Source organism: Trachinotus anak, unplaced genomic scaffold, assembly GCF_046630095.1.
Source record: "Trachinotus anak isolate AG129_WGS33_773 ecotype Australia unplaced genomic scaffold, CSIRO_AGI_Tana_v1 ptg000018l, whole genome shotgun sequence".
Classification (NCBI taxonomy): Eukaryota; Metazoa; Chordata; class Actinopteri; order Carangiformes; family Carangidae; genus Trachinotus; species Trachinotus anak.
Window position 1 is genome coordinate 16,656,184 of NW_027273869.1, and position 27,935 is coordinate 16,684,118.

Here is a 27,935-nt window from a genome sequence, read left to right on the forward strand (position 1 = left end):
ATGGGAAAGGAAAAAAAAAAGAAAAATTTGTCAGATTCACTGTTTTTTCTCTAAAGATGATAAAATCTCATAAGGACCATTATCTAGTCAGTAAATGACATGATCCAGTCTCAATTATAAGTTGTATTTTTAAACAAATAAGCACATTTTCCACATTTAGTCGCCCTCATGTCCTTTTGAGTGTCTCTCTGATGGACATGTCAAAGCTAAAGGGAAAGGTTCCTGCTGTCATTTTTTCCTCTTCACTTTCTCCGTCCTCTCAGAGGTCTGCAGTGCCATTCACTTCCTCATGTCTGTCCATCTTAGAGTCTCCGAGATTTAAAAAATTGCTGCGTCCATTTTCCTTATCTGTCTCCCGCCACCTTTGGAGGGCAGCGAGGGCGCGCTGACACAAACAACCCACCTCACAATCCCTGCAAAGACACAGCACACACTCTTCATCTCGCAAAGGAGACAGATTCGGGAAGATCTCGTGCTCTGTTGCTGCACGCTGCAGTAATTACGCAAGGCTGGATTCATTATTGTGTAATGGTTTAATGTCCCCTGGTACCTGCCACAGGATCCGGCTCGCTCATGGCCGCTCAGTGCTTCAAAGATTAAACTAGAGATTAAAGAGCTGCTTGAGAAAAAACTGCAGTATTTTTCAAAAGGAAGATGTAAGAGCATGTTTTCTGGGTGAATTACTCACACATATGGGGTCTTTCTTAGTTTGTTTTCTTGTGTTTGTAACATTTCAGGGCTGAAGTAGCATGAGCACGATTTGGGTCATTTCAACAAAGGTCAAATGACATCAAGGTTAAAGCTGGTAGACGTTTGTGTTTCTTATTAGGTTTGTTCCAGTAGCAGCTTATTGTAAATACAACTTGCTTTACATTCAACTCTAGTTATATAATATAAATGCTGTTGAATCAACAATTCTGTGTAGTATTACCCAAAATAAAAACCTCCAAACACAGAGGGCAGCTTAATATCTGAATGAACTCTCAATATGTGTTTTTAACTTCCCAGTAAACATGCTTTTAATATTTACAGGTCGACTTCCACTGTGGTTCAGTCATTACACACTAATGCTATGAAGGCAGGCTTCATTAAAACTCACTGGAGTGTATTTTAAGCACGACTGGAGATCCAGAACTTTCCAAAGATATCAGATACTTATGTGGGAAATATAAGAAAAACTCTGTATGATGAACATCTTGGGATTTATTATTTGACTCAGTACAGAATAAGATGACTATATAGCTTTATATTAAAGAATGTAATATTAAAAGAAAGATTAAAAATAGAAAACTAGTGTACTATTTGGTTAAATTATGTATTGATGTATTCAATCTGACAGACATAATCTGAAGTTTATATTAGTTACCTAGCTGTTAGCTCACTTGAGTAGCTGTTGGCTCCATCTTCTTTTCCCCCTGTTCCTGCAGAGGTTGAGTCATAAAACCTTTGAATAAGACACATTTTTTTATTAAGTTGAAACATTTTCAGTTCAGACTGTTTGCATCCTGTAGCATCTTTGCATTAATGCTGCCTGAAATCTATGTTCTGTCTAAGTTCATCCTTAGGAACCTTTTTCCTTTGCCAGAAAGAAATCATGTCCCAACAGCACTAAACAGTAGCTACAAAAGTCAACATGCACAGTATCTAAACATGAAACACAGACTGCATGGTATTTCTCAAGCTATTAATATGCTCCTCCTTTAATTCTCCATCACTATTTGGAAAGAATATTTCTAACATAGATAAAAGTATTGTCTTTGAATTCTTGGATTTGTTGTTCACCTTGGGACTCTGTTCAAAAACATTACTGGCTGTTCTTTTGTCCCCTATAATCCGTTGACAAAATTTTTAAAGCCTGATGTAAAAAAAACACAAAACACGAAGGAAGAACAAGGACAGACGGTAGATAAAGATCTCAGGAGTTTACTTGCCAGCTGAGAATACATCACATGGGGACCTGGCCAGCAGCAGCGAATGGGGAAAAAACGACGGCGAGAGCCAAAGATTGACTTAAAGAACGACCCATCACACCCAAACAACTGTGTACTCCAGTTTTACAGACCCACAACGGCCAGGAAGTGATTGAGCTGATCATGGAGCATCAAACACAGGAGCAATTTGAAACTGTAATTATGCTTGTTCGTCTCATCTTCTTGAGAGGTTTGTTCCACAAGGACACAAACTTTAACTGAGGCCTCTTGAATTTAATAACCACCTACTTGCTGGTGTTGGCAGATTCATCAGGGGTTACTTTGTTTCCTGATGATGTTTAAGGTGAGCGGCCTCAGTTCAAAACTCATGTCACTGTGGACATTCGATCATGCCGTTGCCATGTTGGATTTTAATTAGAGCCTTTTGAATATGTTGCATTGCCAATGAGGTGCATGCACACGCGCGACTTCACCGACACATGTAAGCGCTCAAGTGTGTGACACCCACAGGCAGATGTTCGCCATTAATAATCATTACCCATCAGCCCGACATATGACAGCTGAGGATACTGGAGCCTGCCTCTCTCAGCTCCTTGACAACAAGTGACTTCAGTATCTGGAGAGAAGCCGAAGTTTAACATCCACTTTACACTCAAGTCCCGCTGCAGCAAAACGGACTTTACACCATAGACTCTGCCTTTACAGCAGTGCTGGTGGTGAGAGATAATGCAGACTCACTAATTGAGTGTTTTGGAGGAAGCCCAGAAGGCTAATGGAAGTTTTGGGGTAATAAGGCGGTGAATTGAACAGGCTGCTCTTACGTCTCATCTCACTGTTTCCGGAAAAAAAAGGAAAAGACAGGGCAACTGTTTGGAGACAAACACCGGCAGCTGTTTGCAGCAGCGCTTTGATGAAAGGGGACTTCACAGAGGGGCCTGAAAGCTGTTGGAATTGTGACTGAACCTCTCTCATCAAGAACTGTACCGTTCTTCAAATCCCCAGGCAGTCAGTTTATCATTGAGTCATGATTCATTTACTGTAAGAGGGCTTTTTATTCAGTCAAGCCTTAATGAACTGGAGCATTATCACAAGGTTACATTAAGGCTTTAATTGAGATCAGTGGAGGTTTTGAGTAAGTGAGCTGCTTGAATGAAAACATATGGTCAGTAGAGTTCAGGTATGATTTTGTTGGCTTGACCTTGAGTCTTTCTGGTGCTTTTTTTTTTTTTTTTCAAAATCTTGTGGATACAAAAGACGTTTTTATCAGGAAATTTTGACCTGCCATGATTATTGTGCCAATTTTTTTCTAATTCAGAAAAAAAACAGACAATATGATCAAGGACAAGAGTGAATGAAGGAATTGTCTGTAGCTAGGTAGATTTTCAAGTGGTTAAAATAGTAAATGTGCCTGGAAAACACTTGAAGCTTGAATTTATAAATATAACTTTCCTGCCAGAGAACTACTTCTCATCTGTCTTTATGCTTGACAGTGCAATTTCTTTAGCTTGTATTGTTGTTTTCATCCATAAACATTAAAGAACTGTGGTGACATGGCCTCAGGGATAGTAATATCTGTCTGTTAGTGGGTCCACCATTTCGGTCCAAACTGAAATACAGCTCCTCCATGAGATTTACATCTGCATTTTTTATTGAAGGATATTGATATCCAGATATTAGTTTATGACCAATTCCCATAAGTTCCAGCTGTAGTTTGTGTTTTGTGCCACTTATCAAATATTAGCGTGCATCAGCATTGTTATTGCTAACAAGCATTTAGCTCATTTAGTGGGATGCAGCCTCACAGAGCTACTAGCATGGCTGTAAACTCTGTCTTAACTGTCTGTATTCCTCTGTAAAGTTGCATCATCACAGTTGTTATTGTTGATTTTTTTCTGTGCCTACGCACTTTTCTCTGCAGTGTCTGAGTTGTTACTGTCATTCACTGCAAACAGCTACACAGAGTTGTCTTGACAAAATGTACTTTAGATTTGATTTAGTAATTAGATGAACTAGTCTTTTCCAGCCTTAGTGTATCTGTGAAGAATATCAAAAGACGGGAGGAAAAATAAGGTCTTAACTGAAATATGAATGGTGCAGTACTACTTAAGTACTTGTGACACAGTGGATAATCAAGACCACACATAGTAAAGTTATTTATTATACACTGCAGCAGTCTGCAGTAGTGCTTCTGCAGATCTTCACAGAAGAGCCATTAAAGTCCCTAAAAGAGCCATTAGACTGAATAAAGTGGCATCCATTTAGAAGTCCCCTCCTGAGAGTTGCAGGAAAGATGATGACAATAGAACGGGAGAGATAGTGTGTGTAATCTCCTGCTCCATTTCCACCACAGACTGAAATATCTGGGAAAACTAAAATAAAATGATGAGAGAAAATGAAGCTACGGTTCAGAAACCTCTTTAGACTGAGAGACATCATTATCAGGACAGACCTTGTTTTATTTTGCCTAGTTTCCTAATCATTGTTAATGAACAGACGTATTCTAGGGATTCATGGGACTTTTACAAATGAGCCATCACAGCTTTTTTCAGTGCACTGGGCTTGTCTGCTGTTGTTTCACCGTAGTCATCAGTCCTGCAATGGACAGCTGCGGGACATGTTAATGGCCAAAAAGAAGTAACTATGATTGTCTCTGCAGCCCCAGTAGCATCAGCTAAGATGCATGAACAGTGCAGAAACAAGCACTTAACTTTCCTAAACATACATTTCATAATATTTTGCAGCCTCTTGCATCATTGGATCCTTATTTGTCATTCAGACGAGTGGGAGTAAGAAAAGAAACGAGCCTGGACATTTGACCCCTGATTGCCCTGATACTGTATTCAATAATAGATACCAGAAAAATAAGATAGCTAGATCTCGCTCTCCAGATCTAAACTCTAAACTTATAATACATGTAATCCGTTTAGATCATTTATAATTAAAAACCAAATATTTCAATGAATTATTCTGGGCCCCATCGTCACTGGATCCTGGGGTAAAACAGATGGTATCATGCTGCAGTTGCCTTCAAGTCTTTCTTTTTAAGTCCCTGCCTCCAGATATACAGTGGTTTGTGATGCAGAGGCTGGATAGACACTGTACATTACCTTTAATTAGTTATTTACTGAAGTTACAGTATCTGCATAAGAATAAGTTAAAGCTGCACTGATTGATTATGGCCACTAGGGGGGAAGAGGAACTCCAAAACAAGCTGACAGACTAACGCCCTGTTACCTGTGAGTGACACAGTGAGTCTGTGGAAGTGGTAACAAGCTTCACCAACACTGGTCAACAACAATATCACCGTTATTTTTGCACCACACACCACAGGCTGATGGATCCATCCGAGCTCAGGACTTGATGTTGGAGATGTGGAAGAATTCAAGACGTTGTCAAACAGGCTGAGATGCAGCCACAGAAGCAGACTCAATTCTAACTTTTTCTTTTCTTTTCTTTTTCTTTTTTTTTTTAATAATTATTGCACAGTAACCTTTTAGCACATCCTCTTCAGGGTATGCCACCCCTGCATTTCACTGCACACATTGACAAATATTAGTATCTGATATATAAATCTTTAAATCTTTTTAATCTTTAATTTTATCCTAAGTGAAATATTCACTCTCCTTTCAGCTCTATTTTGGTCTCTACACACTTTGTTAAAAGTATCTGGCTCTTCAGCTGCTAAATGCTCCACTATGTTCACTCATTGTTGATATAAAATTATGGATTGGAGCAGCTTTAAAAAACATTTACAGTTGTATAAATTGATTTTGGGTCAAACAATGAGATAAAGGAGAGGCTCTGTTCATGCTAACTCTATGTAGCCACAGTGACCCCTTCTGATTTAGTTAATATACATATATTGATTAATGAAACTTTAACATTATGAGTTACTGGTGTGTTGACTGCCACACAGTAGGATTTAAAGGTAATGGTTGAAAAAAATCTCCTTTATGATATCTTATCACTTCTATTTTTATACTTAGTGCCTTGGCCTTTCATGTGAGTATTGTCTGAGATGTTGAGCAGATGAATAGCTGGAACATCTAGTGCTGCACTGATGTCTGGTGCTTCAAAATGAATGAATCATTGTGTAGCACTTTATTTGTTCTGCCTTTTTTCTGCCCACCTTTTGCAGTTGGTGCCCTGCTACTTTTTCCATGTTGCTCTTTATTCAGAACACAAACACCGAGTTACATTATAACAAATTCAGTGAATAAAGAGACAAGAAAGGATGAGTAGTTCCCTCTCGACCAACCCTCCCTCTCTTCCCTCTGGAGCCTGTTTCCTTCCAGAAAAGACACGAAAATAAAACACATTCAGATATATTTATAGTCTTTGTTTCGTTCCTGTTTGGCTCACGGGTTGACGAGCCCAGCAGATGAACTCCTGGTACTCCAGATGGTCACTCAGCCGCTTATTGCATCCTAGCAAGGTTACTATAAAAGTGTGATTCTGGATTATTAAACCACCAGGCTGAGAGGATTCATATGTTTAAAAAGTAGCTACTGTTCTGTATCTGTCACCAGATCCCTGTCTGTTCACACACAGACGGTTATCACTGACCTTCCCTCACATTCCCAATATGAAATGTGTCGGCTGGTGATTCATTTCCACTTGAGCAGTGCTGGTAAAAGTGTCTACTAGTTCTGTGTTGATGATGACATGTTCTGTAATTGACTGTGATTAATAGTTACCATGGAATTGCTAATGTGCCCCAAAGGCAGAGCCGTGAGTCGGTCATATTACCAAGTGATGATTAAATGTCCTCAGTTCGGCCCCCAGGAAGCGATAGGCCATGACAGTGTGTCAGAGGACAGCTGAGGAATCTTCCATCTCCAGTCCTCCACACAAAAGTTGTCTCACTGTGATTATCTCAGGTCACATTTGATAAGAAGCTGGTTTCCCTCACTTTGTCTGTCTGGATTTCAGACTTGTTTGCTGATCATCTGATGTTTTTTTGAATTTTTCTTTTTATTTAAATCTTTCAAAAATAGGCCCAATTTAACAACTTAAAACTTACTTTAACTTTAAAACTGATCGTTTTTTGGGGTTTTTTTGTACAAAGAAATAAATATCTCAGTCACAGAGGGTTTGTGTCCTTATTAAAGTAATCATAATAATCAATAAATGTATGATAACAATGGATTATATAATTGTCTGTAATGTGAAACTGAATCCAAACATAACTATCACCTGACTCTGCAGTTTCCACGAAGCATTTTAGTGTCTTTAAGCATTTTGTTTTCATTCTTCGGCCCGAAACGTTACTGTTTTTGATTCATTCTCATGATGTTTAGTTCGACTGCAGCAGGCAGCTGTTTTCAGGATGGAAGAACTAAATTTAAATGATACTAAATTCATGTATCCCATTTTATTTTCATTAAAACATTTTGGTCTTTTGATGGACTGTGACCTTCGCCTCTCAGAGGAGCCTCCACGCTGAGCTGCTGCAGAAGATGAGTGTCCTGAACTTGCACCCTGAATCCTATCAGGACTCCAATTAATAATTTCCACTGTGATTCTGCACCAACTCAAGGAAAAAAAAAATCTTTGCAAAAGTGCAAAAATAAGAAATTTATAGAATCTGACGTGGGCAGATTCACACAGTGTTGACAAAACTGGTAAATAATTTTATACCAACAGAGTAGTAAAATTAATTCAGCACAAATGACAATCTTAACGGTAAGTAACCTTGACACAACCTCCATCCCACACATACACTGAGAAGAGTGTGTGCTGTAGACTGATGGAGGAGTGCATAATTTCCTAATGACACAGTACATGACTCCTGGGTATTGAAGACTTGGGAAGAACTCAGACTTTGTAAAATGAATATGCATAATTTCCCCATGCAACTAGACAGGACCTATTAAAACACTACCACTGATGTTCGTGCCAGTAGAGTCTTAGTTCACACATATTCCCATTAAAATGGAGAAAATATTAATTTAGTTATTTATAGAGACCAGTCAGAACATGAAAAGTCCACAGATATAAAATATATTACGAGAAAATAAAATTGCTGAATTGAAATCAGTTCATGTTGTTAATTTGCCTCTTTAACACTGCAGCCACATTTACACATTTAATTACTTTATAAAACATATAATTAGTTTTAATAATCTGTTTGAGGGTGTGCTTATATACTGTGTTGCAAGACAAAGTTACTTCACAGTCAAAGTGGCTTCTCATTGTCACAACATAATTGCATTGGGCTTCATTGCAGCTGTTGAAGAGAAGACATTTATAGATCAAAAATGTATGGTATAAAAACTTAGAGAAACCTTAATCTGGCTTTATATGCTGTCACCAAGTCGAGAAAACAACCATTAAAGTTGATTTTAAATAGCTTCAGCTGTTGAGGTGTTAACATCTGAACAGTGCACTTCAGGTGAAGCAGCTAGACTTTGTTAGTCTGTATACTTCAGTGCCAGGAGGCTGACTTTAGTTTTTAATGAAGCCTTGCTGCATTGCCTGGTGCGTTTGACATTCTGTTTTAATGGTGTCACACTATCTTTAATGATTTGTGGAAATTATTACTGACAGGAAATCATCAAACCCAAGACTTGCTGTAGTTCTAATGCACTGATTGTAAAGTGTCAGTAAACAAAGACCGGTAATTATTGGTTGTGTCATTGCTGAAAGATATTTCATAATGCAGTAGCAGCATTGCAGCCCAGACTGAAGTATCTTAACAACTGTTGGAGGATTGCCATCCAAACTTTCACCAGCATTTATGGCCTGACTTTGGTGATCGTTGACCTCTCATCCAGCGCCACCAACAGGTCAAACTTCTCCCTTATCCTGTGGAACATCCTCAGCATGAATCTGCACAGTATTTAGTAGTGACATCCATGGTTCTCCCCACACTGTACCTGTGCCACAATGAGGTTGATGTTTGTGGTTGTGAGTGAAGAACCTCAACAACTATTAGGTAGATTACAGTGAAATTTGCTACAGACATTCACACCGACTTAAGGATGAATTGTAATAACTTCGGTGCCCCCCCCCCTTTACTTAATAGGTGATAATAATTTAGTATGTAAAACCATGCAACCTAAAGCTTACATTATTTCTTATGCATTGGCTGTAATGTACAAGGAGATGAAGACAAGGTAAGAACAGGTTTTGTAGCCGCTGTAGAATTTAAAACGGTGACATTTAATTATAGCTCAGAATTTGTGCTCTATGCTGTTTCATCATTTTTCTCTGGGAATAGGGAACAAAGTTTTGCTCTGTCATGAGTCCTTCCAAGTGGGAAGGACTTGGCTTGGAGAAAGGAAGACACGAAGCTGTCCCCTATGATTAATTCAAATGAGATGAAGCATGAACCCCATAGGACTGTTGCTTAGATAATTACAGCAAAGGAGACGGGAGCAAATGCTGTCCTGCTGACAAAACCAAAGTCACAAGAACAATTAATGAAGGCAAAGGAGGCTTGATTATCAGCCCCAGCGCTGCCTTTAGCTCAGAGGGACAGCTGTGGTGTAACCATTTGCTTGGTGGCTGCATCCAAAGTCTGTTGTGGTAAAAAACTAGATGTGGTCCATTATTTATGGACGTCATGCCATTAAAGAAGTTTGTTTCTGCTCAGCAAGCTCTGCAAACCCCAGGGGAGCGTTGTCAGTTCTTTGAGTTCTCTGTCGTCTCTTTTATCTGTTGCATGTTTTTTCTCCCACTGAGAAGGGTGTTTAATATAAATGCATATTTCAGTCCTTTTTTTTGTTTTGTCTCCTTAATCTTTATTAATGTCTTACTTTTCCTCTTAATATTCAGGCCAGTAGCACACTGCATAAGCACACACTGAGTAGTACAGGGACTTCCTGAGTATCTGGAGTGGAAAGGTTTTCTATGCTCAGTTTATTCTGCCTGCTTGAGGTTTCAAGCTAAATGCTAGTGAGCACCAGACATGCATAGCAAACAGAGTGTGCAAGCTGCAGAGTGTAGCACAGTCTAGTCCTCCAGTGATATCTATACCAGTAGTTCCTGTAGAGCGGCAAGTAATGATTACTGTATTTAATCATTTCTATATTGGTTTGAAGCTAGAAATTAGTGAATTAGTGAATTAGTCCTAGAGCCCAATGTTGTGTCTTCATCTGCTTGTTGTCTGGTCAGCAGTTCAAACCCTCCAGTATTTCATTTACAATTGTATTAACCAGAGAACATCAATAAATCCTCACATTTGAGAGGTTGGATCAAGGCAATGTGTGACATTTCTGTTTGCTAAATGACTTACATTATTTATAAATAATCAACTTGTTAATTAATTTTAATAAGTAAGTGTTTTCTTGCAGTTTGAAGAGAGAAGCACAGTGTATAAATCCTCCAATCTGCCCTCCAGAATGACACAAACAAGAGTTCTCTGGTCTGCTGCTTTTATTAGTGGAACACCAGTTGCCGGCAGCTTCCAAAACCTTTACAAATTAACAGAGATGATTGGGTCTGGTTAGGTGTAGAAACGACACAGTTCGAAGAAACCAGCAATGACGATCAGTAGGAAACAGGAAGCTCCTGGTTAAAGTCTGATGTTTTGTTGATCCATCCTCTGTAGACTTTGTCGCTCTACGTTTCACTAACCTTAAACAAACTGGTGACAGGCTGGATTCATAGTTGTGTATGCACGTGTAGTCTTCGTGGTGACAGTGCTCAGGCTGCGTATGTTTTCTCCTACAAGTCTCTGATGCTGGTGGAGATTGTCGGTGGTGAAAACAGTTGTGTTTTCCTCTTCAGTACCACACATTTAGCAAAGCCATTCTTCTGCTGACTGCACTTGATGACAGTAAATGAAAGAGGGTAAACACAGGGAGTGAATGGCATTAGTCTCCTCTTCAGTAAGAAGACAAAGCAAACTCTGGGTCTCTCTATATCACAAAGTAAATGAGAGGATGTAAACACAATCAGAGTGTTGAATATAATTAAAGCACAACAAACCCTCATCTGCTGTACTTGTTTCTTGTGCTATCAGCAGGTGAAATCCAACACTGAACTATAATCAGATCTACATTGTAGATATTTAATAGCTGGACTCCAGTTAACCCTTTGTGTTCAGCATAAATCCAGCTGTGGTTCCTCAGTGTTAATGAATCTGATGAATTATAACTGGAACACAGACTGTGGTTTATTTGCAGTGCAGGTCCAGTCATGATTTCTCCTTCTCCTTGCACTGATATTTAACCATGTTTGTTTGATAAGCCACAGCAGCACAGAGGGAGCCTTGTCCCGCCGTGTGTCTTCAATCACTTCAACACAGTCATGGAAACACGGTGTGATTTGCTTTGTTTTCAATTATGTGTTGATGTATTTAATTCTTTATCAGTAAGTGTCTATGGGGTTCCCTGGAGCCGGCGTGGAGACTGTGCTGTGAGCAGCGCGCTCTGTTTACGTCTGACTGCCTGTGAACTCTGTCAGGGGTCTTTAGTCTGACAGATGGACGACCCTGGGCTGAGACTCACCGTGTCGTTCTGTCTGAGGAATGAGGTTCGAGACAGGCCAACTTTCCTCACACTGGGTATTTTAGGAACAAACAATCAAACAAGATCAGGAAGAGAATCTGTGTGTGTGTGTGTGTGTGTGTGTGTGTGTGTGTGTGTGTGTGTGTGTGTGTGTGTGTGTGTGTGTGTGTTGCGATGTGTTTACTGTTGCACTGCAGTTCACAGCTTCATGCTTTCACACACACACACAGGAAGTGGTGTTGTCCATTTCCCAAGCGTCAGACTCTGTGTCCATGTTCCTCGACAAACCCCCAGCGTTTCAATAAACCATGTAAATAATTAGATCAATAGGGGTATTAATTTTTCAGAGAAATCATCCCTGCCGGCTCACGCTACAGTATTTTCCCTCTCGGAGCAACATCGTTATTCTTAAACGCATCACTAATGACCTGACCGATACACTGCTGTGAAGCTGCCAAAAGCCAAAATCAAAATCATGACTTTCTGAATGTCTGCTCTGAAAATCTGCCTGTGTGGTAGAGAAGTGTTGAACGTCAGACTTTGAAATTCATACCTCCTCCGGAGATCAAGTCTATTAGAATTGTAAAAATTTCTTCAGACTTTCATTTTTCCTCTGTTCCTGCTGTGCACAGACGCAGCTTAAAACAGAATCATACTGAAAGACGTGAACCACATTTAGAAAAAGAAGATGTTGCTGAGAAAAAAGGTTTACTTAATCTCTCTGGCTTGTGTAGTTTTCACAGAAAACTATTCAGTGTGTGTGTGTGTGTGTGTGTGTGTGTGTGTGTGTGTGTGTGTGTGTGTGTGTGTGTGTGTGTGTGTGTGTGTGTGTTGTTATTACCACAACCTAAATCTGACCCGTACACAACCAAAAACCAGTTCTGTGTAAAAAGATTTTTTGACTCCACAAACTGATTCTCCTACAGTCACATTTCTCATGGCAGGAAGCTCACAAGATTTCAAAATGCTTTTCACATTCATTTGACATTTAACACACACACACACACACTCACACTCGCTGACACAGATATTGTAGTTTCCCTGCGACTCAGTAGGTGGTCATGTAAGAAAATGGTGGAGACAAACTGAGAGAAAAACGAGCTACAGATAAACATGACGACAGAATAAGAGCTCACACTTCTACTATATGATTTAATTTCAAGGCAGCAATTTCCCACTCAGCGAGGACTGTGTGGGCATATGTGTATGTCTAAACGTACGATGAATCAGAGGGTGTGTGAATGAGGGAGTGCGTCTCTATATCATCAGAATTGCTGTGAGTACTCGTGTCGAAGGAGTGGTGTAGGAAATGGATGTGAGCTCTCAGAGTAATGCGTAGGACTTTGTTATGAAGACTCTTCACTCAGTGTGGTGAACAATGTCATTATTTCATATGTCATGAATTTCTGTGTGTGTCAGTGTGTATGTGTAGCACATCATGTGCTGTTCTCATATATAAAAATATCCTCCAGGTGATTTGGTGTCCCGGGCCATGCACCACCTGCAGCCGCTGCACATCAAAAACCCCAGCAACGGGACTCCAGTCCACCAGAAGACCAACACCACCACCGCCACCACCACCACCACCACCACGGTGCACTGGGAGCCCGAGGCCCTCTACACCCTGTGTTACTTCATGCACTGCCCACAGATGGAATGGGAGAACCCAAACGTTGAACCCTCCAAAGTCACCTTACAGACCGAGAGGTGAGTCCCACAGTAACCCCGTAAACAAGGATTATTGTTCCCTTCAGTCGTACTTAAACACACAGTTCAGTACGTCACTTCTGCTGCTGGGGGTCTCTCAATCAAAACAATAACACAAGACAATGTTTGGTGATGTTGTGAAAGAGCATGGGATCATGGGAGTTGTTCACCACCATTGCCGTAAGCTTCTCCCAGTTTGAAGCTTCCGTCAGTGTCAGTCGATCAGGAGGTTTTCACCTGGAGCTGAATTATCCACAGAGGTCTGCTCCTCTGCATAACAAACAGACCCGGTGTTTAAAACCAGTAAAAACACTGAATAAAGCAGTTTCTCTTTGAAATTCAGTGATTCACCAACACAGTTTGGTGGACGTCACAGAGTGGCTAGAGGCTGAACTGTCTAACGTTTGCCTGCCTGTTTCCTCTGATAACTTAAGACTCAGACATCTGATGACTAAAATCCTTCATCTGGTGAAAATAAACAGTTGAAAATGACCAAGATATAAAAAGTGGATCTTAAAAATGTGGCTTAAAACTGGATTAAAAGCAATTTTGAGCTTCTGGCATGAACATAGAGGATATGACGTCATTGACAGACGACAAAATGAAACTTAACCATGATTAAAAACTTCTTGAGAAGTTTGAGAATTGCTCAAAACATTTGGGATAATGTAAGTAAACAACTCAACAAAATATATATATAACGTAGGTCTGGTCATTTTAAGATTAGTTACATATTATCATTTTAAATGTTTTCTCCTATCAGGATGTCTCTCTGCATAACTGCTCTGTAGTCTCCCAAAATGTGCGTTTGTCATCATTAAGAGCAGACAACGGAAACATTTCGCAGCACAGCACAGTGACGGAGAAGAGATAAGTTGAATCTGGTGAATTGTACCAGTTTGCGTCACTTCTTCTCACAGAGCCACAGTGATGTAGAAATAATCTTTATGGTCCAGTTCAATCTCAGACAGTGGAGAGAAACTTCAGTTGGATCCTCTGAAGGACGTGACCGTGAAGGGAGGCTCCTGTGTGAGCTGGTACGACCTTGAACAGACCAACACTACTGATGTGTTGCAGTTTATCATCAGAAAGTTGTTTTCAAACAGTCTCTGAGGTATAAATTTGAGAGGTGTACAGGGTTAATGGTAACTACTTCTGTTTTTCCTCCATTTTTACACTGTGAATAACCTGTGATCACTCTGGCTTTCATTATTCACCTTTATTTATCAGGGACTGGTAAAATAATCTGAATAATGAGACGCAGTAACATGATATAATATAAATTATACTGTATATATGGTTGTAAATAATAAAACCAGGCAAAAAAGATGCATTTTTTTTGTTTTGGTTGCCTCTGATTATGTAATTCAGTCTTGAATTTCAGACGTTGGAGTTTGTCCCTGAACTAGTACAAAGCAAAAGAGCGAGAAAAAAAAGAGCCTTCTTCGCCATTCACTTTAGTCAATTAGCTAGTTTGCACACCATGATATGCAGCCCTCTGCCTCCACTTACCAAGCTGTAAATCAACAAGTAAGATGATTTCTGTCTCTGAGAAATGTTAGTGTAAGTTAAAATCCAATCTCCCAAAATGTCCACTGCCCACATTTCTGGCACTCTCCACACACAGTAAAAGCACTACGTCGAGCCGGCACCATTTCCAAACACTCTCCATCTTAATATGCAGACACATACATCCCTTCATACTGCAGCCGTCAGTTAGTGGCACACTGCAGCCAGAGTATTTGTAAGTGTTGTTAAAGGTTTGTACAGACATTCCTACTTTTCTTGCACAAGTTTTTCTTCGCCCCACAAGCGATCTGGTAAGATGCTGCGTGGGCTGGTCATCGCTGACACCTCCCCAGGCATTTAGCAGATTGACGGGAACCAGGGAGACTTCACTCGGATGGACGGATGGACATATATTCCAACATCTTTCCTCCGCTCCAAAGAGATAAAACTCCATCCTGACCACCCTGGGGAGTGAGAGGAATGTCAGGCAGAGTGACATGTCAGCAGGCTCTCGGGCCCCCGCAGAGAAAATTCTCTATTTAGCATTCAGCTGAAAGGTTGAAGACGAGTAGAAAGGGCCTGAATAACGCAGTGGGATAAGAGGGAGATCTACTATGAGTAAATGAGGTAAAATAATCTTTTGGTTGTTGTTTGTGAAGCTTCAGGTGAACCTCTGCTGGGTGAAAATTTGTTGAAGGGAAGTAAATTGCCAAAATGACTTTTTCACTGCTTTATGACTCCTAAAGTCTATTGTAGTGAGTAATTTGGTCCAGAGTTTTACTCAAAAGGAGTAGTTTCTACACTGAAAGCTGTGGGTGCAGGCCTTCTCTCTGTATCGATTGACAACATTACCCTCAGTGTTTTCTTTCAGGACCAGGCCTCCCTCTTTTCAAACCTCGACCGTAAATATACTTTCAGGACGCAGACAGTTAAGGCTCTTAGAAAAGGGAGGAGGTCTGTATCGTCACATTAGTCAGCCAACTGTTAAACAGCAGCAAAGACCTTCCTCTTCTTTTTTTTTTGCCAGAGTTCAAATTCCTGGCAGACTGTAGGTGTAAAGACAAAGATAGCTCTGGAGGAACTGATGCACACAAAATGTAGACTTGTCAAACACAGCACATCGACGTCTAAAAGCTGCTGCCCTGATTAAACATGCGCTTGCAGCAGATTTACAGAAGGACCAGGCAGCTGCATACACAGTAAACATAACAGTCCCTAATGGTCTCTCTCAGTTGGGTACGTGGTTCTGCTCCTGCTCCCTCCTCCCCCTCCCGTCTCTCCCCCTCTCTCCCTGCCCATCCACAGCCTGGTTTTTCTTGAGGTTTATTCTCATTACATTTGCTTGCCACTGTCACCAAGTGTAATATTGTTAAGAGTACAGTCTAGACCGGCTCTATATGAAAAGTGCCCTGAGATAACCTTTGTTGTAATTTGGTGCTATACTGTGTAAATAAAATTGACTTGACTTCTGTTTGAAATCCTTTTTGGAGAAATTATCTTTGCCTGCGGGCCATGAGGGAGAAACAGCTCTACAGGGAGCCTTTACTGATGGATTTGTAATATAATTATCTGACTATAACATGGAATTAGCCCATTTAATTTAATGTTTTAAAGTTTTCTAATGTACATCTGAGACTGCTCCATGGTTTCAAAGGAACACAGTCTGTTTTATTATCATCTAAACCAGGATCAGCTGAGTCAGAATTACTCCTAATGCTGCCATTATTCATGTTTCCTGAAGAATAAGTACATATGTTGCTAAGAGTGTGCTGAATCACTGAGTTCATAAAAAGGGTATATTCACAGTTTCAAGCTTCATATCTGCCTGATGAGAACCTTGTGAAAGGAGTCCTCTCTGCCAATGACCTGCTTTAAGGGATAGACGCTGCAAAAAGCTCACGTTGGACGTATCCCAAGGTTGCTCTGTTTGTCATTAGTTCACTAATGTAGAGTAGAGAAAGAGCCATTTCTGTGAGCCTGAGAGGATAATTATTATGAATGAGCAGGATTTACTGAGGGCACGCTGCCAGTGGATGGACTGATGAAAATCGTTTACAGCCATGAACTTCATCCAGTTCAGGGAAACAATGTGAGTGAGTCAGGATGTTTTACAATGAAGAAGACAGCTTTTAATGAAACTGTTACACCACCAGATGTGGAAATAAATGTGTGATCAATGGTTATTTTCACTTTTAAACATAAAGTAACATCACAAAAAAAAGATCCCTTTAGCGTTTCACATAATTAGATTGGCAGCGCTGTTGCATTTAGGAGCTGAATGTATTGAAGTAATTCAGAAAGTCTTCAGACACCTTCAGTTTTTTCACAGATTGCGTTACAGCCTTAAGCTAAAATCAGAAACTGTAAATATCTTACCTAACAGAGTTCTAAGTGTTAACTGAGGACAGTTTTCAGCCAGGTTTTATACTTGAGACAGCTGAATACAATAAGAGTATTATTACCAGTATTTCTGTCTGGCTTTCTGTTTTGTTTTTTTCTAAAGGTTCAGTGTGAGTTGTCCATATTGTGATGTGAATAACTTGCTCAGCACTTCACTCTGAGAGATTTCTCAGAAACGTTCCAAGATAGAATAGTTACAATAAATACCTGACTAATATTTTTTCCCAGGGTTTTGGCAGTTATAACTCTGTCTGTCCCAGTGGAGCTTGGGGAGCTGATTTCTGTGCGATGTGAGACTTTGTAATCCCATCCTCTGAGGATGGAATAAGCCACTGCACAGCACTGCACAGTGGGGCTGAAGCAGCAAATCATAATAGGGTTTCAGGGTGGTTCAGGTTGATCAAGTACAGATGCTATGCAGTTGCTGGGCGCCTAATGTAGCGAGGGTTTTGTAGATGTGCTGCATTAACTGGTGCTGCAGCTTTGGTTCCCACAGTCTTGGAATATTTAATATAACTGCCTCAGTGTTTCCTCAAAATGAAGTCACAGGTTTGTTCCCTCATAAAAACATAAACAGCTGCTGATCAGACCAATCATTGTTTGTCAGCTAATAGGTCCTGCTGGTCCTTGGATTTCTGAACATCCCCAGTATTTCTCCACTAAATGGAAACCAGTCATGGATGCTGTGAGAGTATAGTGTAATGTTAGCAGCTCTGCACAAAGTTTATACTCCAGCAACCCCAGTCAAAGTTCCCCGAGGTAGCTTTATGTTTCACAAGCACATCACTTAGTCTCAATCCTAAAATGCTCTTTGTTCATTTCCATGTCATCTACATGGACGAGGATGTTGACTCTCTGCCCAGTACGTGCAGCTTCAGCCTCAGTCTCAGCGGTAAGAAAAACCCACCGAGGAACATTCAGGAGTCAAGGACACAGCATTTTCAACCAATTTTAGTTTAAAGCTATAACTGCAGCTGCCAACGACAATACTCACTGTAGCTGTCAAACTCAATGGCTACAGAGAAGAAAAGAAAAGGCTGCTTTTCTCCTCCCTTATCTGAAATCAAGAACCCGTTCCTTCAAAGTTTACTGGACTTCAAGTGCTAATCTGCCACGGTTATGATGGTAAACTGGATCATGTGCCGTGGGAGGATGGAAGTTTCATTTAACCCTTAGGTATGGGGACGCCTCAATGTCTTACCTGGTTTAACATGTACCATTAAGGCTTAGTCCTTACTCCAGTGGACCACATTTGAATCCAGGCAAGGTCCTTTCCTGCATCTCATCCTTTCCCTCCCCCTAACTTTCTTGTCTCTACCTCAATGTCATTATCATAATAAAGGAAAACTATGCAAAAACTTAAACTTAAAGGAAGGACGTTAAAGGGATCATTGGACATTTGGGGAAATACTTTTATTCGCTTTCTTGCCGAGAGCTAGTTGTGAAGATTGATACCACTTCGCATAAACTACAGAGCTGGAGCCAGGAGGCAATTAGCCTGCAAGTTATAATATGATATATATAGCTGTTAGATAAGTCTGAAGTCTGTTTTATGTTATATAATAATATAAAGCTGTTAAAGGGTCAAATGTCTGCTGGCCTGGGGCCCGAACTCGGCCCGAACTGTGCCCACAAAACAGCTGAACTTTAACACTCAAACACCTGCAGGTTCCCTCTTGGCTAAATTTAAAATCAATTCATCAGAGGCTTTTAGGTGTAATTATACCAGTTTATAAGGCATGACCAACAGTGGGCCTCCAAAATGTCCCCTGTTGGCTCAATGGAGTGTTGTTGAGTGTGTAATGATGTGAAGGTCCTCTGTTGGATAGGTACGCAAAGCACACACACACTAGTCCTAGAAAGAAATGATGAAATATGAACATGTCAGCCAGGCAGGACCCATTACTGATTTTGATTAAAGGAGGTAATAACAGCATTTAGGGAGGTTTCAGCATCTAGATCTCTTTCTGTTCTGGCCCATCTGAGTCCTAAATTACGAATACTGATGTGGTGTAGCTGCCTTCTGAGTTATCTGCGAGGGCATCTTTAATTAAAAAGTTTGTGTATCGATGTTGGACCATATTAAGTGATTTTGTTTGAAAGGTGATTAGAACAAACCAAGCCTTATGAAACCTCTTTTACCAGAGAAAAAACCTTGATGTTTCACCTAATTTGACATTAAACATTAGTACACAAATCTGTTTTTACTCTGCAGGCCGTTCCTGGTGCTGCCCCCGCTGATGGAGTGGATCAGGGTGGCGGTCGCCCACACTGAGCATCGACGAAGCTTCTCTGTGGACAGTGATGACGTGAGGCAGGCCGCCAGGCTGCTGCTCCCCGGTGTGGACTGTGAACCACGACAAATAAAGTAAGACAATGATTCTCATAACGTAGTTGTAGGGCAATGAGCCAGCCACTCAGGAGATAGAAATAACCTCACTGCTGTAGTTGAACCTCAGTGAATGACACGGAACTGTAACTATGGGGTTTATACCCATTTATGACTCCTGTGCTGCAAGACAAATACCAAGTGAGCATCAGCCAGAGTCTTGTTGGTTCTGGAAGTGTTGTATTGCCATAAAACCTTTGTCCATGAGCCCATTATCTCAGCTCAGAAATCTCTGAGGTCGTACAAAAGGTCCAACTATGAACACTTGAGGTAAGTTATGATGTGCACCAATAAATCTAGCCCTTGTTTTGACTAGAAATAACCATAACATGCATGTTATAAAAGCAAGATGTCCACACTGCTTAGAGAAGAGAGCAGATTAGATTGAGTTCAAATAAAATTGCATAGGAAACTCATCAGGTTAAGCACATAACATTTATTAAAGGTCCCATTTTTATTTTTTTTACTTTTCTGGTGTTTCATTTGAAGTGTTGATATCCATAAAATGAAATGGTTAGTTGTCTTAAGAACCAAAAATCATCTCAGTGTAATTTTATATCTCCTCTCTCAGGCTTCTCTCTGGAGCTCTAGCAACAACAGGTCAGTGAGCCAATCAGAAGAGAGGATATGAGCCTCTCTTCTGATTGGCTGACTGTTTTCTGAGTGATCAAATAAAAACATAGCAGATTTCATGTACACACTCAAAGAAACCAAATCCTGCAAGGCTGGATGGTGGGTCCAGATAGGCAGGCTGGGGGCAGTGACTGTATAGCTGTGACATCACAAAGTTACAGAAGTCCTGATGGCTCATTTTAAGGCTCAGTTTCTGAATATAGGCTGTGTGCATTCCTCATTGGACTGAGGCTTTTTGATACTTTCACTGTATTAATAAAGCACATAGACCTGCTTTATTTTCAAAGAAGACATGGACATCTCACTTTGTACAATATGGGACCTTTAAGGCTGAGTCCTTGCCACAATGGCCCCGGTTCAAATCTAGTCGAGGCTCTTTGCTACATGTTATCCCTTCCCTCTCCCCTGCCTCCCTGTCTCTCTCCGCTCTCGCTGCCAAAAATAGATTAAAAAGAAATTAACATTGAGCACATAACTAACAAGACATTGGACAAACATCATGACGAGGTTTCTCTGTGACCCCGTTGAATCTGCAGCAGTGACAGCTGTTCACAGCGTGGATTAAGAGGCTTTTCCAGTAGGCATGAATGAGTAATAATGAGTCATAGCAGAAGCCTTACCTGGAGAAAAGCTACTTTAGGAAATGAGGAAAGTAACAGAAGCATGCAAAGAAAAATGATATGTTGACAAATGCAAACACCAGTGAATTGACTTTGTCTGCAAACAGTTCAATTGTTGAAATAAACTTACAATTCGTTTTATGATACCAAGAGTTTAAGTTGTGAAAAGCAGTGTGGCATTCATTTTCTGTTTCCTCCGGTGTGCAGTGGAGATATATACCCACAGATCGCAAAATCCATTTCAGAGATAAGCTCCCACTTAATCACAGTAATGGATCTGTTTATTCCATCTGCAGAGCGGAGGATTGTTTCTGTGCCACCAGAAAGCTGGACGCAGCCTCCACAGAGGCCAAGTTCCTGCAGGATCTGGGCTTCAGGATGCTCAACTGCGGACGGACGGACCTGGTCAAGCAGGCAGTGAACCTGCTGGGGCCCGATGGCATCAACAGCATGAGCGAACAGGTCTGGCACCTAACATGCACTCCTACAAGTATATACTGCATTAAAATCACACACCTACACAGGCATAGTGGAGAGTGATGCACAGTGAATTGTGAATTTCTAACAAGTATTACCTGGCAACCCATCCTAATTCACACACACGCTGGGCACAGACTGCTCTCCATGAGTAATGCAATGTGCTAAATTCTTATGATGCAGCCGCAGCCACACTTCACACTGGTGGTGATCCTGGCTCATTATCGGGCTGCAGCAAATTATTTTTTTCATTATTGATTAATATGCAGATTTAATTGTAAATGGATGAAGCTGCAATTTTGCACATCAATCTACACTCAATAAAACATTATGGCAACGTGGGGCCCTTCTTCCCTGGTCACTCAGTTTGGCTGAATGAATCCTGATGGTTCCAGACTTCACAATTATAGAGGTCATTGTGCTCCTGGAAACACTCAGAGCTTTAGAAATGGATTTAACCCCTTTGCTCTGATCTATGGGTCATCACAATTTTATCACAGAGGTCTAAAGACTTTATGGCTTCATGGCTTTTGTGCTGACATACAGTTCATACAGTTGTTCTACCCAAAGTTCAAGTTGTAGACAACAAAAAATAAAAGCAAACAGTAAATGGTCTGAATCATTTTCCAAATGAGAGATTTCAGTTTTTTAATTTTTAATACATTTGCAAAAATGTCTAAAAAACATGTTTTTGTCGCTATGGATTATTAATTGTAGATTGATGGGCAGAAAAGGTGGTTTTTATACATTTAAAATTGAATCTCCAACATTATAAAATATGCATATGTTCTAAAGCTGCTGTAAATCAAATTACAAATACAAATACAGGTATCTATGTGACGGAGACAGTAGCTTTGCATTATAACTCTACTGTTTATCCAAAAAATAAAGAAGGAAGGAATGAAGTCTTGTTCTCTTTGTACCTGATACTGCAGCACTTTTCCAGGCCTGCGCTTTGATGGGTTTGCTTTGACTGTCGGGTCGATATCTCAGCCTTACTGCATCCAAGTGTTAATGTCATTTGGGAATTTCACAATTCCCTTGTCAATGGAAACATTGGTTGTTCCTTGTGCTAAGTGGAAGCTAATCGTGCATTCTGATTTTCCATGGTCAGAAAGCTGTGCCTGGTTAAGTTCAATTAAGAAACTTTCAGCAGGTTCCCACTCAGATCCTCTAAAAAAAAAAAAAAAAAAAAAGATAAGTCGGGTTTTTGTTTATACAAAGCCCCTGATTCACCCCTGATTCATAGCACATTCAATCAGATCATTTGACTGAAACACACCTGAGTTAGCTTTCAGTATTTGCAGGTCCTTATCACGATAACAAATTGTATTAACTGACACTTTTCTTCCTCACTCCTCACATAAATATAAAGTCATGGTGACATACAGGCTTTTACTTCCTTGTAAAAGCCGCTAAATGGTGCAAAGGACCAGACAGCGTTACTGGAGCAATAAAGTGAAATCTGCTGTCTGTCATCACGGCTGAGAGGCATTTGAACTCATCGTGATGATCATCGGGATCCATCATCTATCGCCCTGTAGCTGTCTGCTGATTAAATAGATCGGTGTCCAGGAAATGTTTAAGGATGAATCACCACAAAGGGATGTGAGTCTTCAACATAAAGTGCTGTGGTGTGTTATGAGCCAGTCGTAAAAGGCTGCTGTTGAACATAACGACGCAGATCAGGCATATGATTGAAGTCTTCTTTATGGAAGCTCGTCCAAAAACACTTCAAAATGTGCCCTGCTTTAGTCTAGAACGTCTGATAAGTGGGACGACGGTTTACAGTAAAGTCCTTTTGTTATTTTTCTCTTAGCAAAAACACTTGAGTGAAGCTTCACCATGCGGCTCGGAGCATAATGTGTGTGGGCATGTCAGGCTCAAGAGAGTGCTCGGTGCATATGGTGGCATGCAGAGATATAAGATGTTACGTGAGGAGTTTCACAGCCCACCTATGCTGTCACTCTCATTGGTTATTTTGGAGCAGTTATGATTATATCTGGAAAATTAGAACTTGTAAGCAACTGCTGGAAATGCCTCTGATTGATGAGGAGGAACTGGGCTCTGAGCTGTATGTCATGTAGGAATACTGAGTATATTTAAGTGCAGTCTTGAAGAATGGAGCTGATTAGCAAACTTATATCTTGCACATATGGCACTTCAGAGATTCCTTATGACAGAATGGTGATTTAAGGGACATTACATAAAGAGAGACCAGGGGACTAAATGTATTGTCATTGGTTTCCTGTTGAAGTAATGAGCACAGCTGTTGGTGAGCTCCTTAAAGAACTGCTAATGGTCTCTTCAGGGCTTTGCTGATAGCACAGAAATCCACCCTCACATTTTTTACAGTATAGTTAACAGATATGACCAAAGAATGTGCCTTTGCAATACAGTTTCAATGCGTGTTTGTTAGGCTGAATTCTTTCACAGGAATTTGCTCTGGAGCAACAAAGAAAAACTGATTTCCTATAAAAAAAGTAACGTTAGCCATTAGCAAAATGTTAGCTATTTGGCAATATTTTACACTGATTAGATAATAAAAGAAAGATTCTATTCTATTTTATTCTATTCTATTCTAAACACTGACAGAAAGCAGTAAAGGTCTTTTATCCAATCTGTTCTCACTTCCTCTATTGCCTCTATATTGGCTGGTGAAGGTAACTCGAACATCGGGGACAAAACTCAACCTGAGCCTTATTGTGAAGGTGGCTGGCAGGGTGATAGGTGTCCTGCAGACACACCTGTCTAACTATCTCTGACAAGCAGGTCCTCCACAAGGCTGAGTGCACAAAACACACCCATCACTGTGAGTCTGAAACGCTCCCGTCAGGCTGGAGATTAAGAGATTTAAACTTCCCCAGTTCAAACCCGCTAAATGTGCACATGCAATTTTAACATCATTTTTTACTTGAGCTCTTCAGTATTTCAGAGGTTGCTTTCTTATTTTGCATTTTGTATATCAAATGTAAAAGGAGACATTTTTGGAATGTAACCCCTCCTCCATCCTCCCTTCTGCAGGGAATGACCCCTCTCATGTACGCCTGTGTCCGCGGCGACGAGGCCATGGTCCAGATGCTGCTTGACGCCGGAGCCGACATCAACAGCGAGGTCAGTGTTTCCTGTCAACTCTGTCCAACACAGCAAAGTCACATTGGTTCCACATTTTTGTATTTGTCCAATATGTTCATTTACATTTGTTTCTGTGTACCAGTGAAAACGATGAACCAGCTTTGTGTCGCTCCCCCCTCCCCCCTCCCCCTCTTCTGTCTTCATTGTCTCACCTGCTCTCGGCATGCTCTCTGTTCTCCTGGCAGCTCATTACATGAAGTGCACTGATAAGCAACAAACAAGGATCGTTTGCACAGTAACAATGAAATTTTGTCTGTGTGCTGATATAGAATAATAATCCGGTGATACTCCCTCAGTGCGGGCAGTTACTTCATTACATTTCACGCTGTAGACATCCAGCAGCTGTTTCCTTTATACCACATCAATAATGCATCACTGTTGTACGCGTGTGTGCACTTAGTGTAACTTGCTCCCGCAGACTGTACGTGAAGCATGAACTTCATTGCATTTATTTATTGTGTTGAAGTAAGAAAAGAAACAGTGGAGCGATGTTGCTTCTTGTCTGCAGTGTGTCCTGTGTGTGTGTAGCTGCTTCAGTCTCAGTTGGCAACAGGAACATGCCAGAATAGAAAAGCTTCATGAACTCTCCGCCCCCACAGTGACCTCACTGTTGACTCCTGTGGTTGCACCATTGGTTTAGTGCTTGTGTTTAGTGCAGGTGTGTTGACTCAAAAGCAAAGTGCTACCTGAGTTTATTTGTTGATGAATTGCCAAAGGGACAGTTCATCCAAACTGAACAAAATAAGACTAGGTGAAAACCTAAAATACGTCTGGACCACCTGTGGTGAAATCCTGATTTTATAACCACAAATTCGTCGAAATCAACAAACGCATAAATTAAAGTCAAAGACTGAGCTGTGATTTCAGCTATATTTACTGTAAAATGATTGCTCAGAGAGGAAGTTAGAAGAGACAGAATATCGTTCTTACTTACTCTCTCACTTAATGTTATAATTTAAAATTTAAAGCCTTCGAGCTTTTCAGTGAGCAGATTTCTTATTCCTTAACAGGGCTTTTATTCTGTGCTGCAGCATATTGTCTCATTTCTGGTTGCTGGTTTTGCTGTTGTTTACAGTGCTATTCAGATCTGCTAGTTTCTTCAGCGCAGCAGTAACACTGCAGGATGTTAACACCCTGCTAATACAACCTCTTTGCTCCAGAAACTCCAACTCAGTGAGGAGGCACTCGGTTGACCAGTGGTGGAAATATGATCAGTCAGTCAGGAATATTCCAGACTATAGGGCTGACCCCGCTGTTGCAGTCCAGCTAAAAACACATTTTCTCATGAATTTCTAATGGAGTCTTGCCATACAGACAGTTTTGGTTTCCCTTCTCAATGTTTTGAAATAATTTATCTAATAACCTTTAAGTCCAACACAGTGAAGATGAATGGAATTTTCTTTGTTTTCCTCAGAGCAATGTTCTGGTTTAGTCACAAGGTGATTAGAGGGATCAGAAAGTCTATCAAAATAGATTTTCCTTTAGTATTCAGATTTTTTTTTTTGTGAAATACTTCTTCCCCTTCAGGCCTCTAAAGATCCTTAAAAAATAAACAGCTTGAAAAGAAAAAATCCCCCTGAGCCTTTAAGTAAAGCGAAAGATTTAACACTGCATATCACTGATTATCACCATTTAAAGCATTTTGTTAAATTGCCACTCCAGAGTCTTTATATTTGAATATATTGCAGTCATTGACGCTGTCTGTTGCTGAAACTGATACACATTATAAAGTAATTAATAAGTCATCGCTGTGAAGACATAAACACCAACAGTCCCACTGTTGTTTAGCTGGAATGAAACGTGACATAATATTAAACATGCGCTAGAAAGAGGCCTCCTCTGGGCAACATTTAGAAATCATTTCTATAATCTACTCTGTGATGAAGCCACTTTAGAAATCGCAGAACAGCATTGGGCTGCACGGCTGTTTCATTTGACTCTGCTGCTGCTTTGTTCATGAGTCAGCACCGCCCGTCTCGTCAGTGTTTGTAGTCTTTGCCTGTGTTGTATTTTCTCTCTGGTTTCATTCCCCTTTGAAATGAAACACTATTTAGAGATGGAGCCAGGCAGATAGTACAGAGTGTGGTCAGAGGGCCGTGTCCGGGCAGATGCTCAGTAACTGTGTCACGTTTACCGCGAGGACTGACATGAGGCGTGGAACAGAAGATTTTCTGTAAAACTCGGGAGGAAAATCTCCCTCTGCCATCCTGCCCTCCTCTTTGCTTACACTTCTCCTCCTGCATACTGCTTCTCGCTCCTCCTCCTCCCTCCTCCATCCTCCGCCCTGAGCTGTGAATGTTAATGGCTGTATATCTCTCTCCCTGAACCTCACCTATGACTTCCCAGGTGCCAAGCACAGTAAACAAGCACCCCTCAGTTTATCCTGAAACGCGCCAGGGGACGCCACTCACTTTCGCCGTGTTACACGGACACGTCCCTGTCGTGCAGGTAGTGACGTTTATGACCTGTAACCATTAACCTGTGGCCCTTGCCCTGACCTTTGCACCAAAATGAGGATTCTTATAATGATGATTATTATTATGGTGCATCATAATAATAACATTAACCAATGTGTCCTTTTTATTTCTCCTTCATGATCCTATTTGTGCAGTAATTGTTTCTTTGTGGAGAGGACTTGATCAAGGCAAACTCTCCTGATTGAGTTTGTTTTTAATAATGTATGCTCTTCAGATGTGTAGATGAGTCAACCAGTCCCCTGGTTTTCACCATAACTGAACCTAAGGATTGATCCTGCAGCAGCAGGGAGGAATTTCCAGAGGCAAAGGAAACAGAGCAGACCTCAGTCAGCCTGATACACAGCCGCAGGGTTGCCACATTTCAGTGTTTTGTTCACTTCTGTTCAGTTTTAATATATAATACATTTTCTTGCAGTAGTTACTCTGTGAGCTGACACTGGCTGACAGCCTGATGAGCACCGTCGCCTTCAGGATTTTTTCAATTATTAATCTGCACCACTGCAATCAGAGTTTTTTTTTTTTTTTTTTTTTTTTTTTTTTGGGGCAGGGGGGTGATAGAAGCCATTTTGATTCCTCCTGTCTCAGCTCAACACCAACAATAACCGGCCCCAGACAGAGCCTAATGAGGAAGTGCAGCTAAGAGTGTGTTTAATGTCCAGAGCTCGGACAGTCTCTAAATGAGGTGGTTAAGGTTTCCAGCAGTTGAGGCTTTTCCCTCCTGCCAAGCCTGAGTGTAACACACCGTCTCTCCCTCGCCTGTTTTCCCTCCTCCCCACCCTCCCTCCCGGTTTATGTTCCCCTCCCTCCCTCTCAACCTCTTCCCATCCCCGCCACAGTTGTTGCTGGATAATAGAGCGAATGTGGAGGGCGCCCTGCAGGATGGGGCGGAGAACTACACAGAGACCCCGCTTCAGCTGGCCTCTGCTGCAGGTAATCACACACAGGCAGTGGATTCACCTTGACCTCCAGATTCCCAATGTGCACATTTTAACCCGAGTATTCTTATTCCTGATGCAGCGCATGAGGGATTAGTCATGACATGTTTGATTCTGAGCTCACCAGAAGGCATTCTTACTCTGCTTTAATCATCTAATTAATTTATCACTTTCAATTACTATCTTGGATTCAGGACTGTGGTGGATCTTTAATGCTGCTTCTCAGGGCTGTGCTGCTGTGTAGCTGAGCAGCCATGTATAAAAGAA

The 27,935-nt window shown here is 40.9% G+C and overlaps 1 protein-coding gene across 3 annotated transcripts in view; it reads left to right on the forward strand.

Moving 5' to 3' along the window:
* Positions 1-27,935, forward strand: part of LOC139635356 (ankyrin repeat and BTB/POZ domain-containing protein 3-A) — a 162,236-nt gene that overhangs the window by 120,754 nt on the left and 13,547 nt on the right. For 2 of the 3 annotated variants that reach the window (XM_071502572.1, XM_071502574.1), the window contains exons 3-8: positions 12,859-13,093; positions 19,218-19,370; positions 20,941-21,106; positions 24,146-24,235; positions 26,603-26,704; positions 27,570-27,663. In XM_071502572.1, the coding sequence (XP_071358673.1) occupies positions 12,859-13,093; positions 19,218-19,370; positions 20,941-21,106; positions 24,146-24,235; positions 26,603-26,704; positions 27,570-27,663 (840 nt within the window). The remainder of the gene's footprint in view (positions 1-12,858; positions 13,094-19,217; positions 19,371-20,940; positions 21,107-24,145; positions 24,236-26,602; positions 26,705-27,569; positions 27,664-27,935) is intronic. The other variant, XM_071502573.1, reaches the window with a different exon arrangement.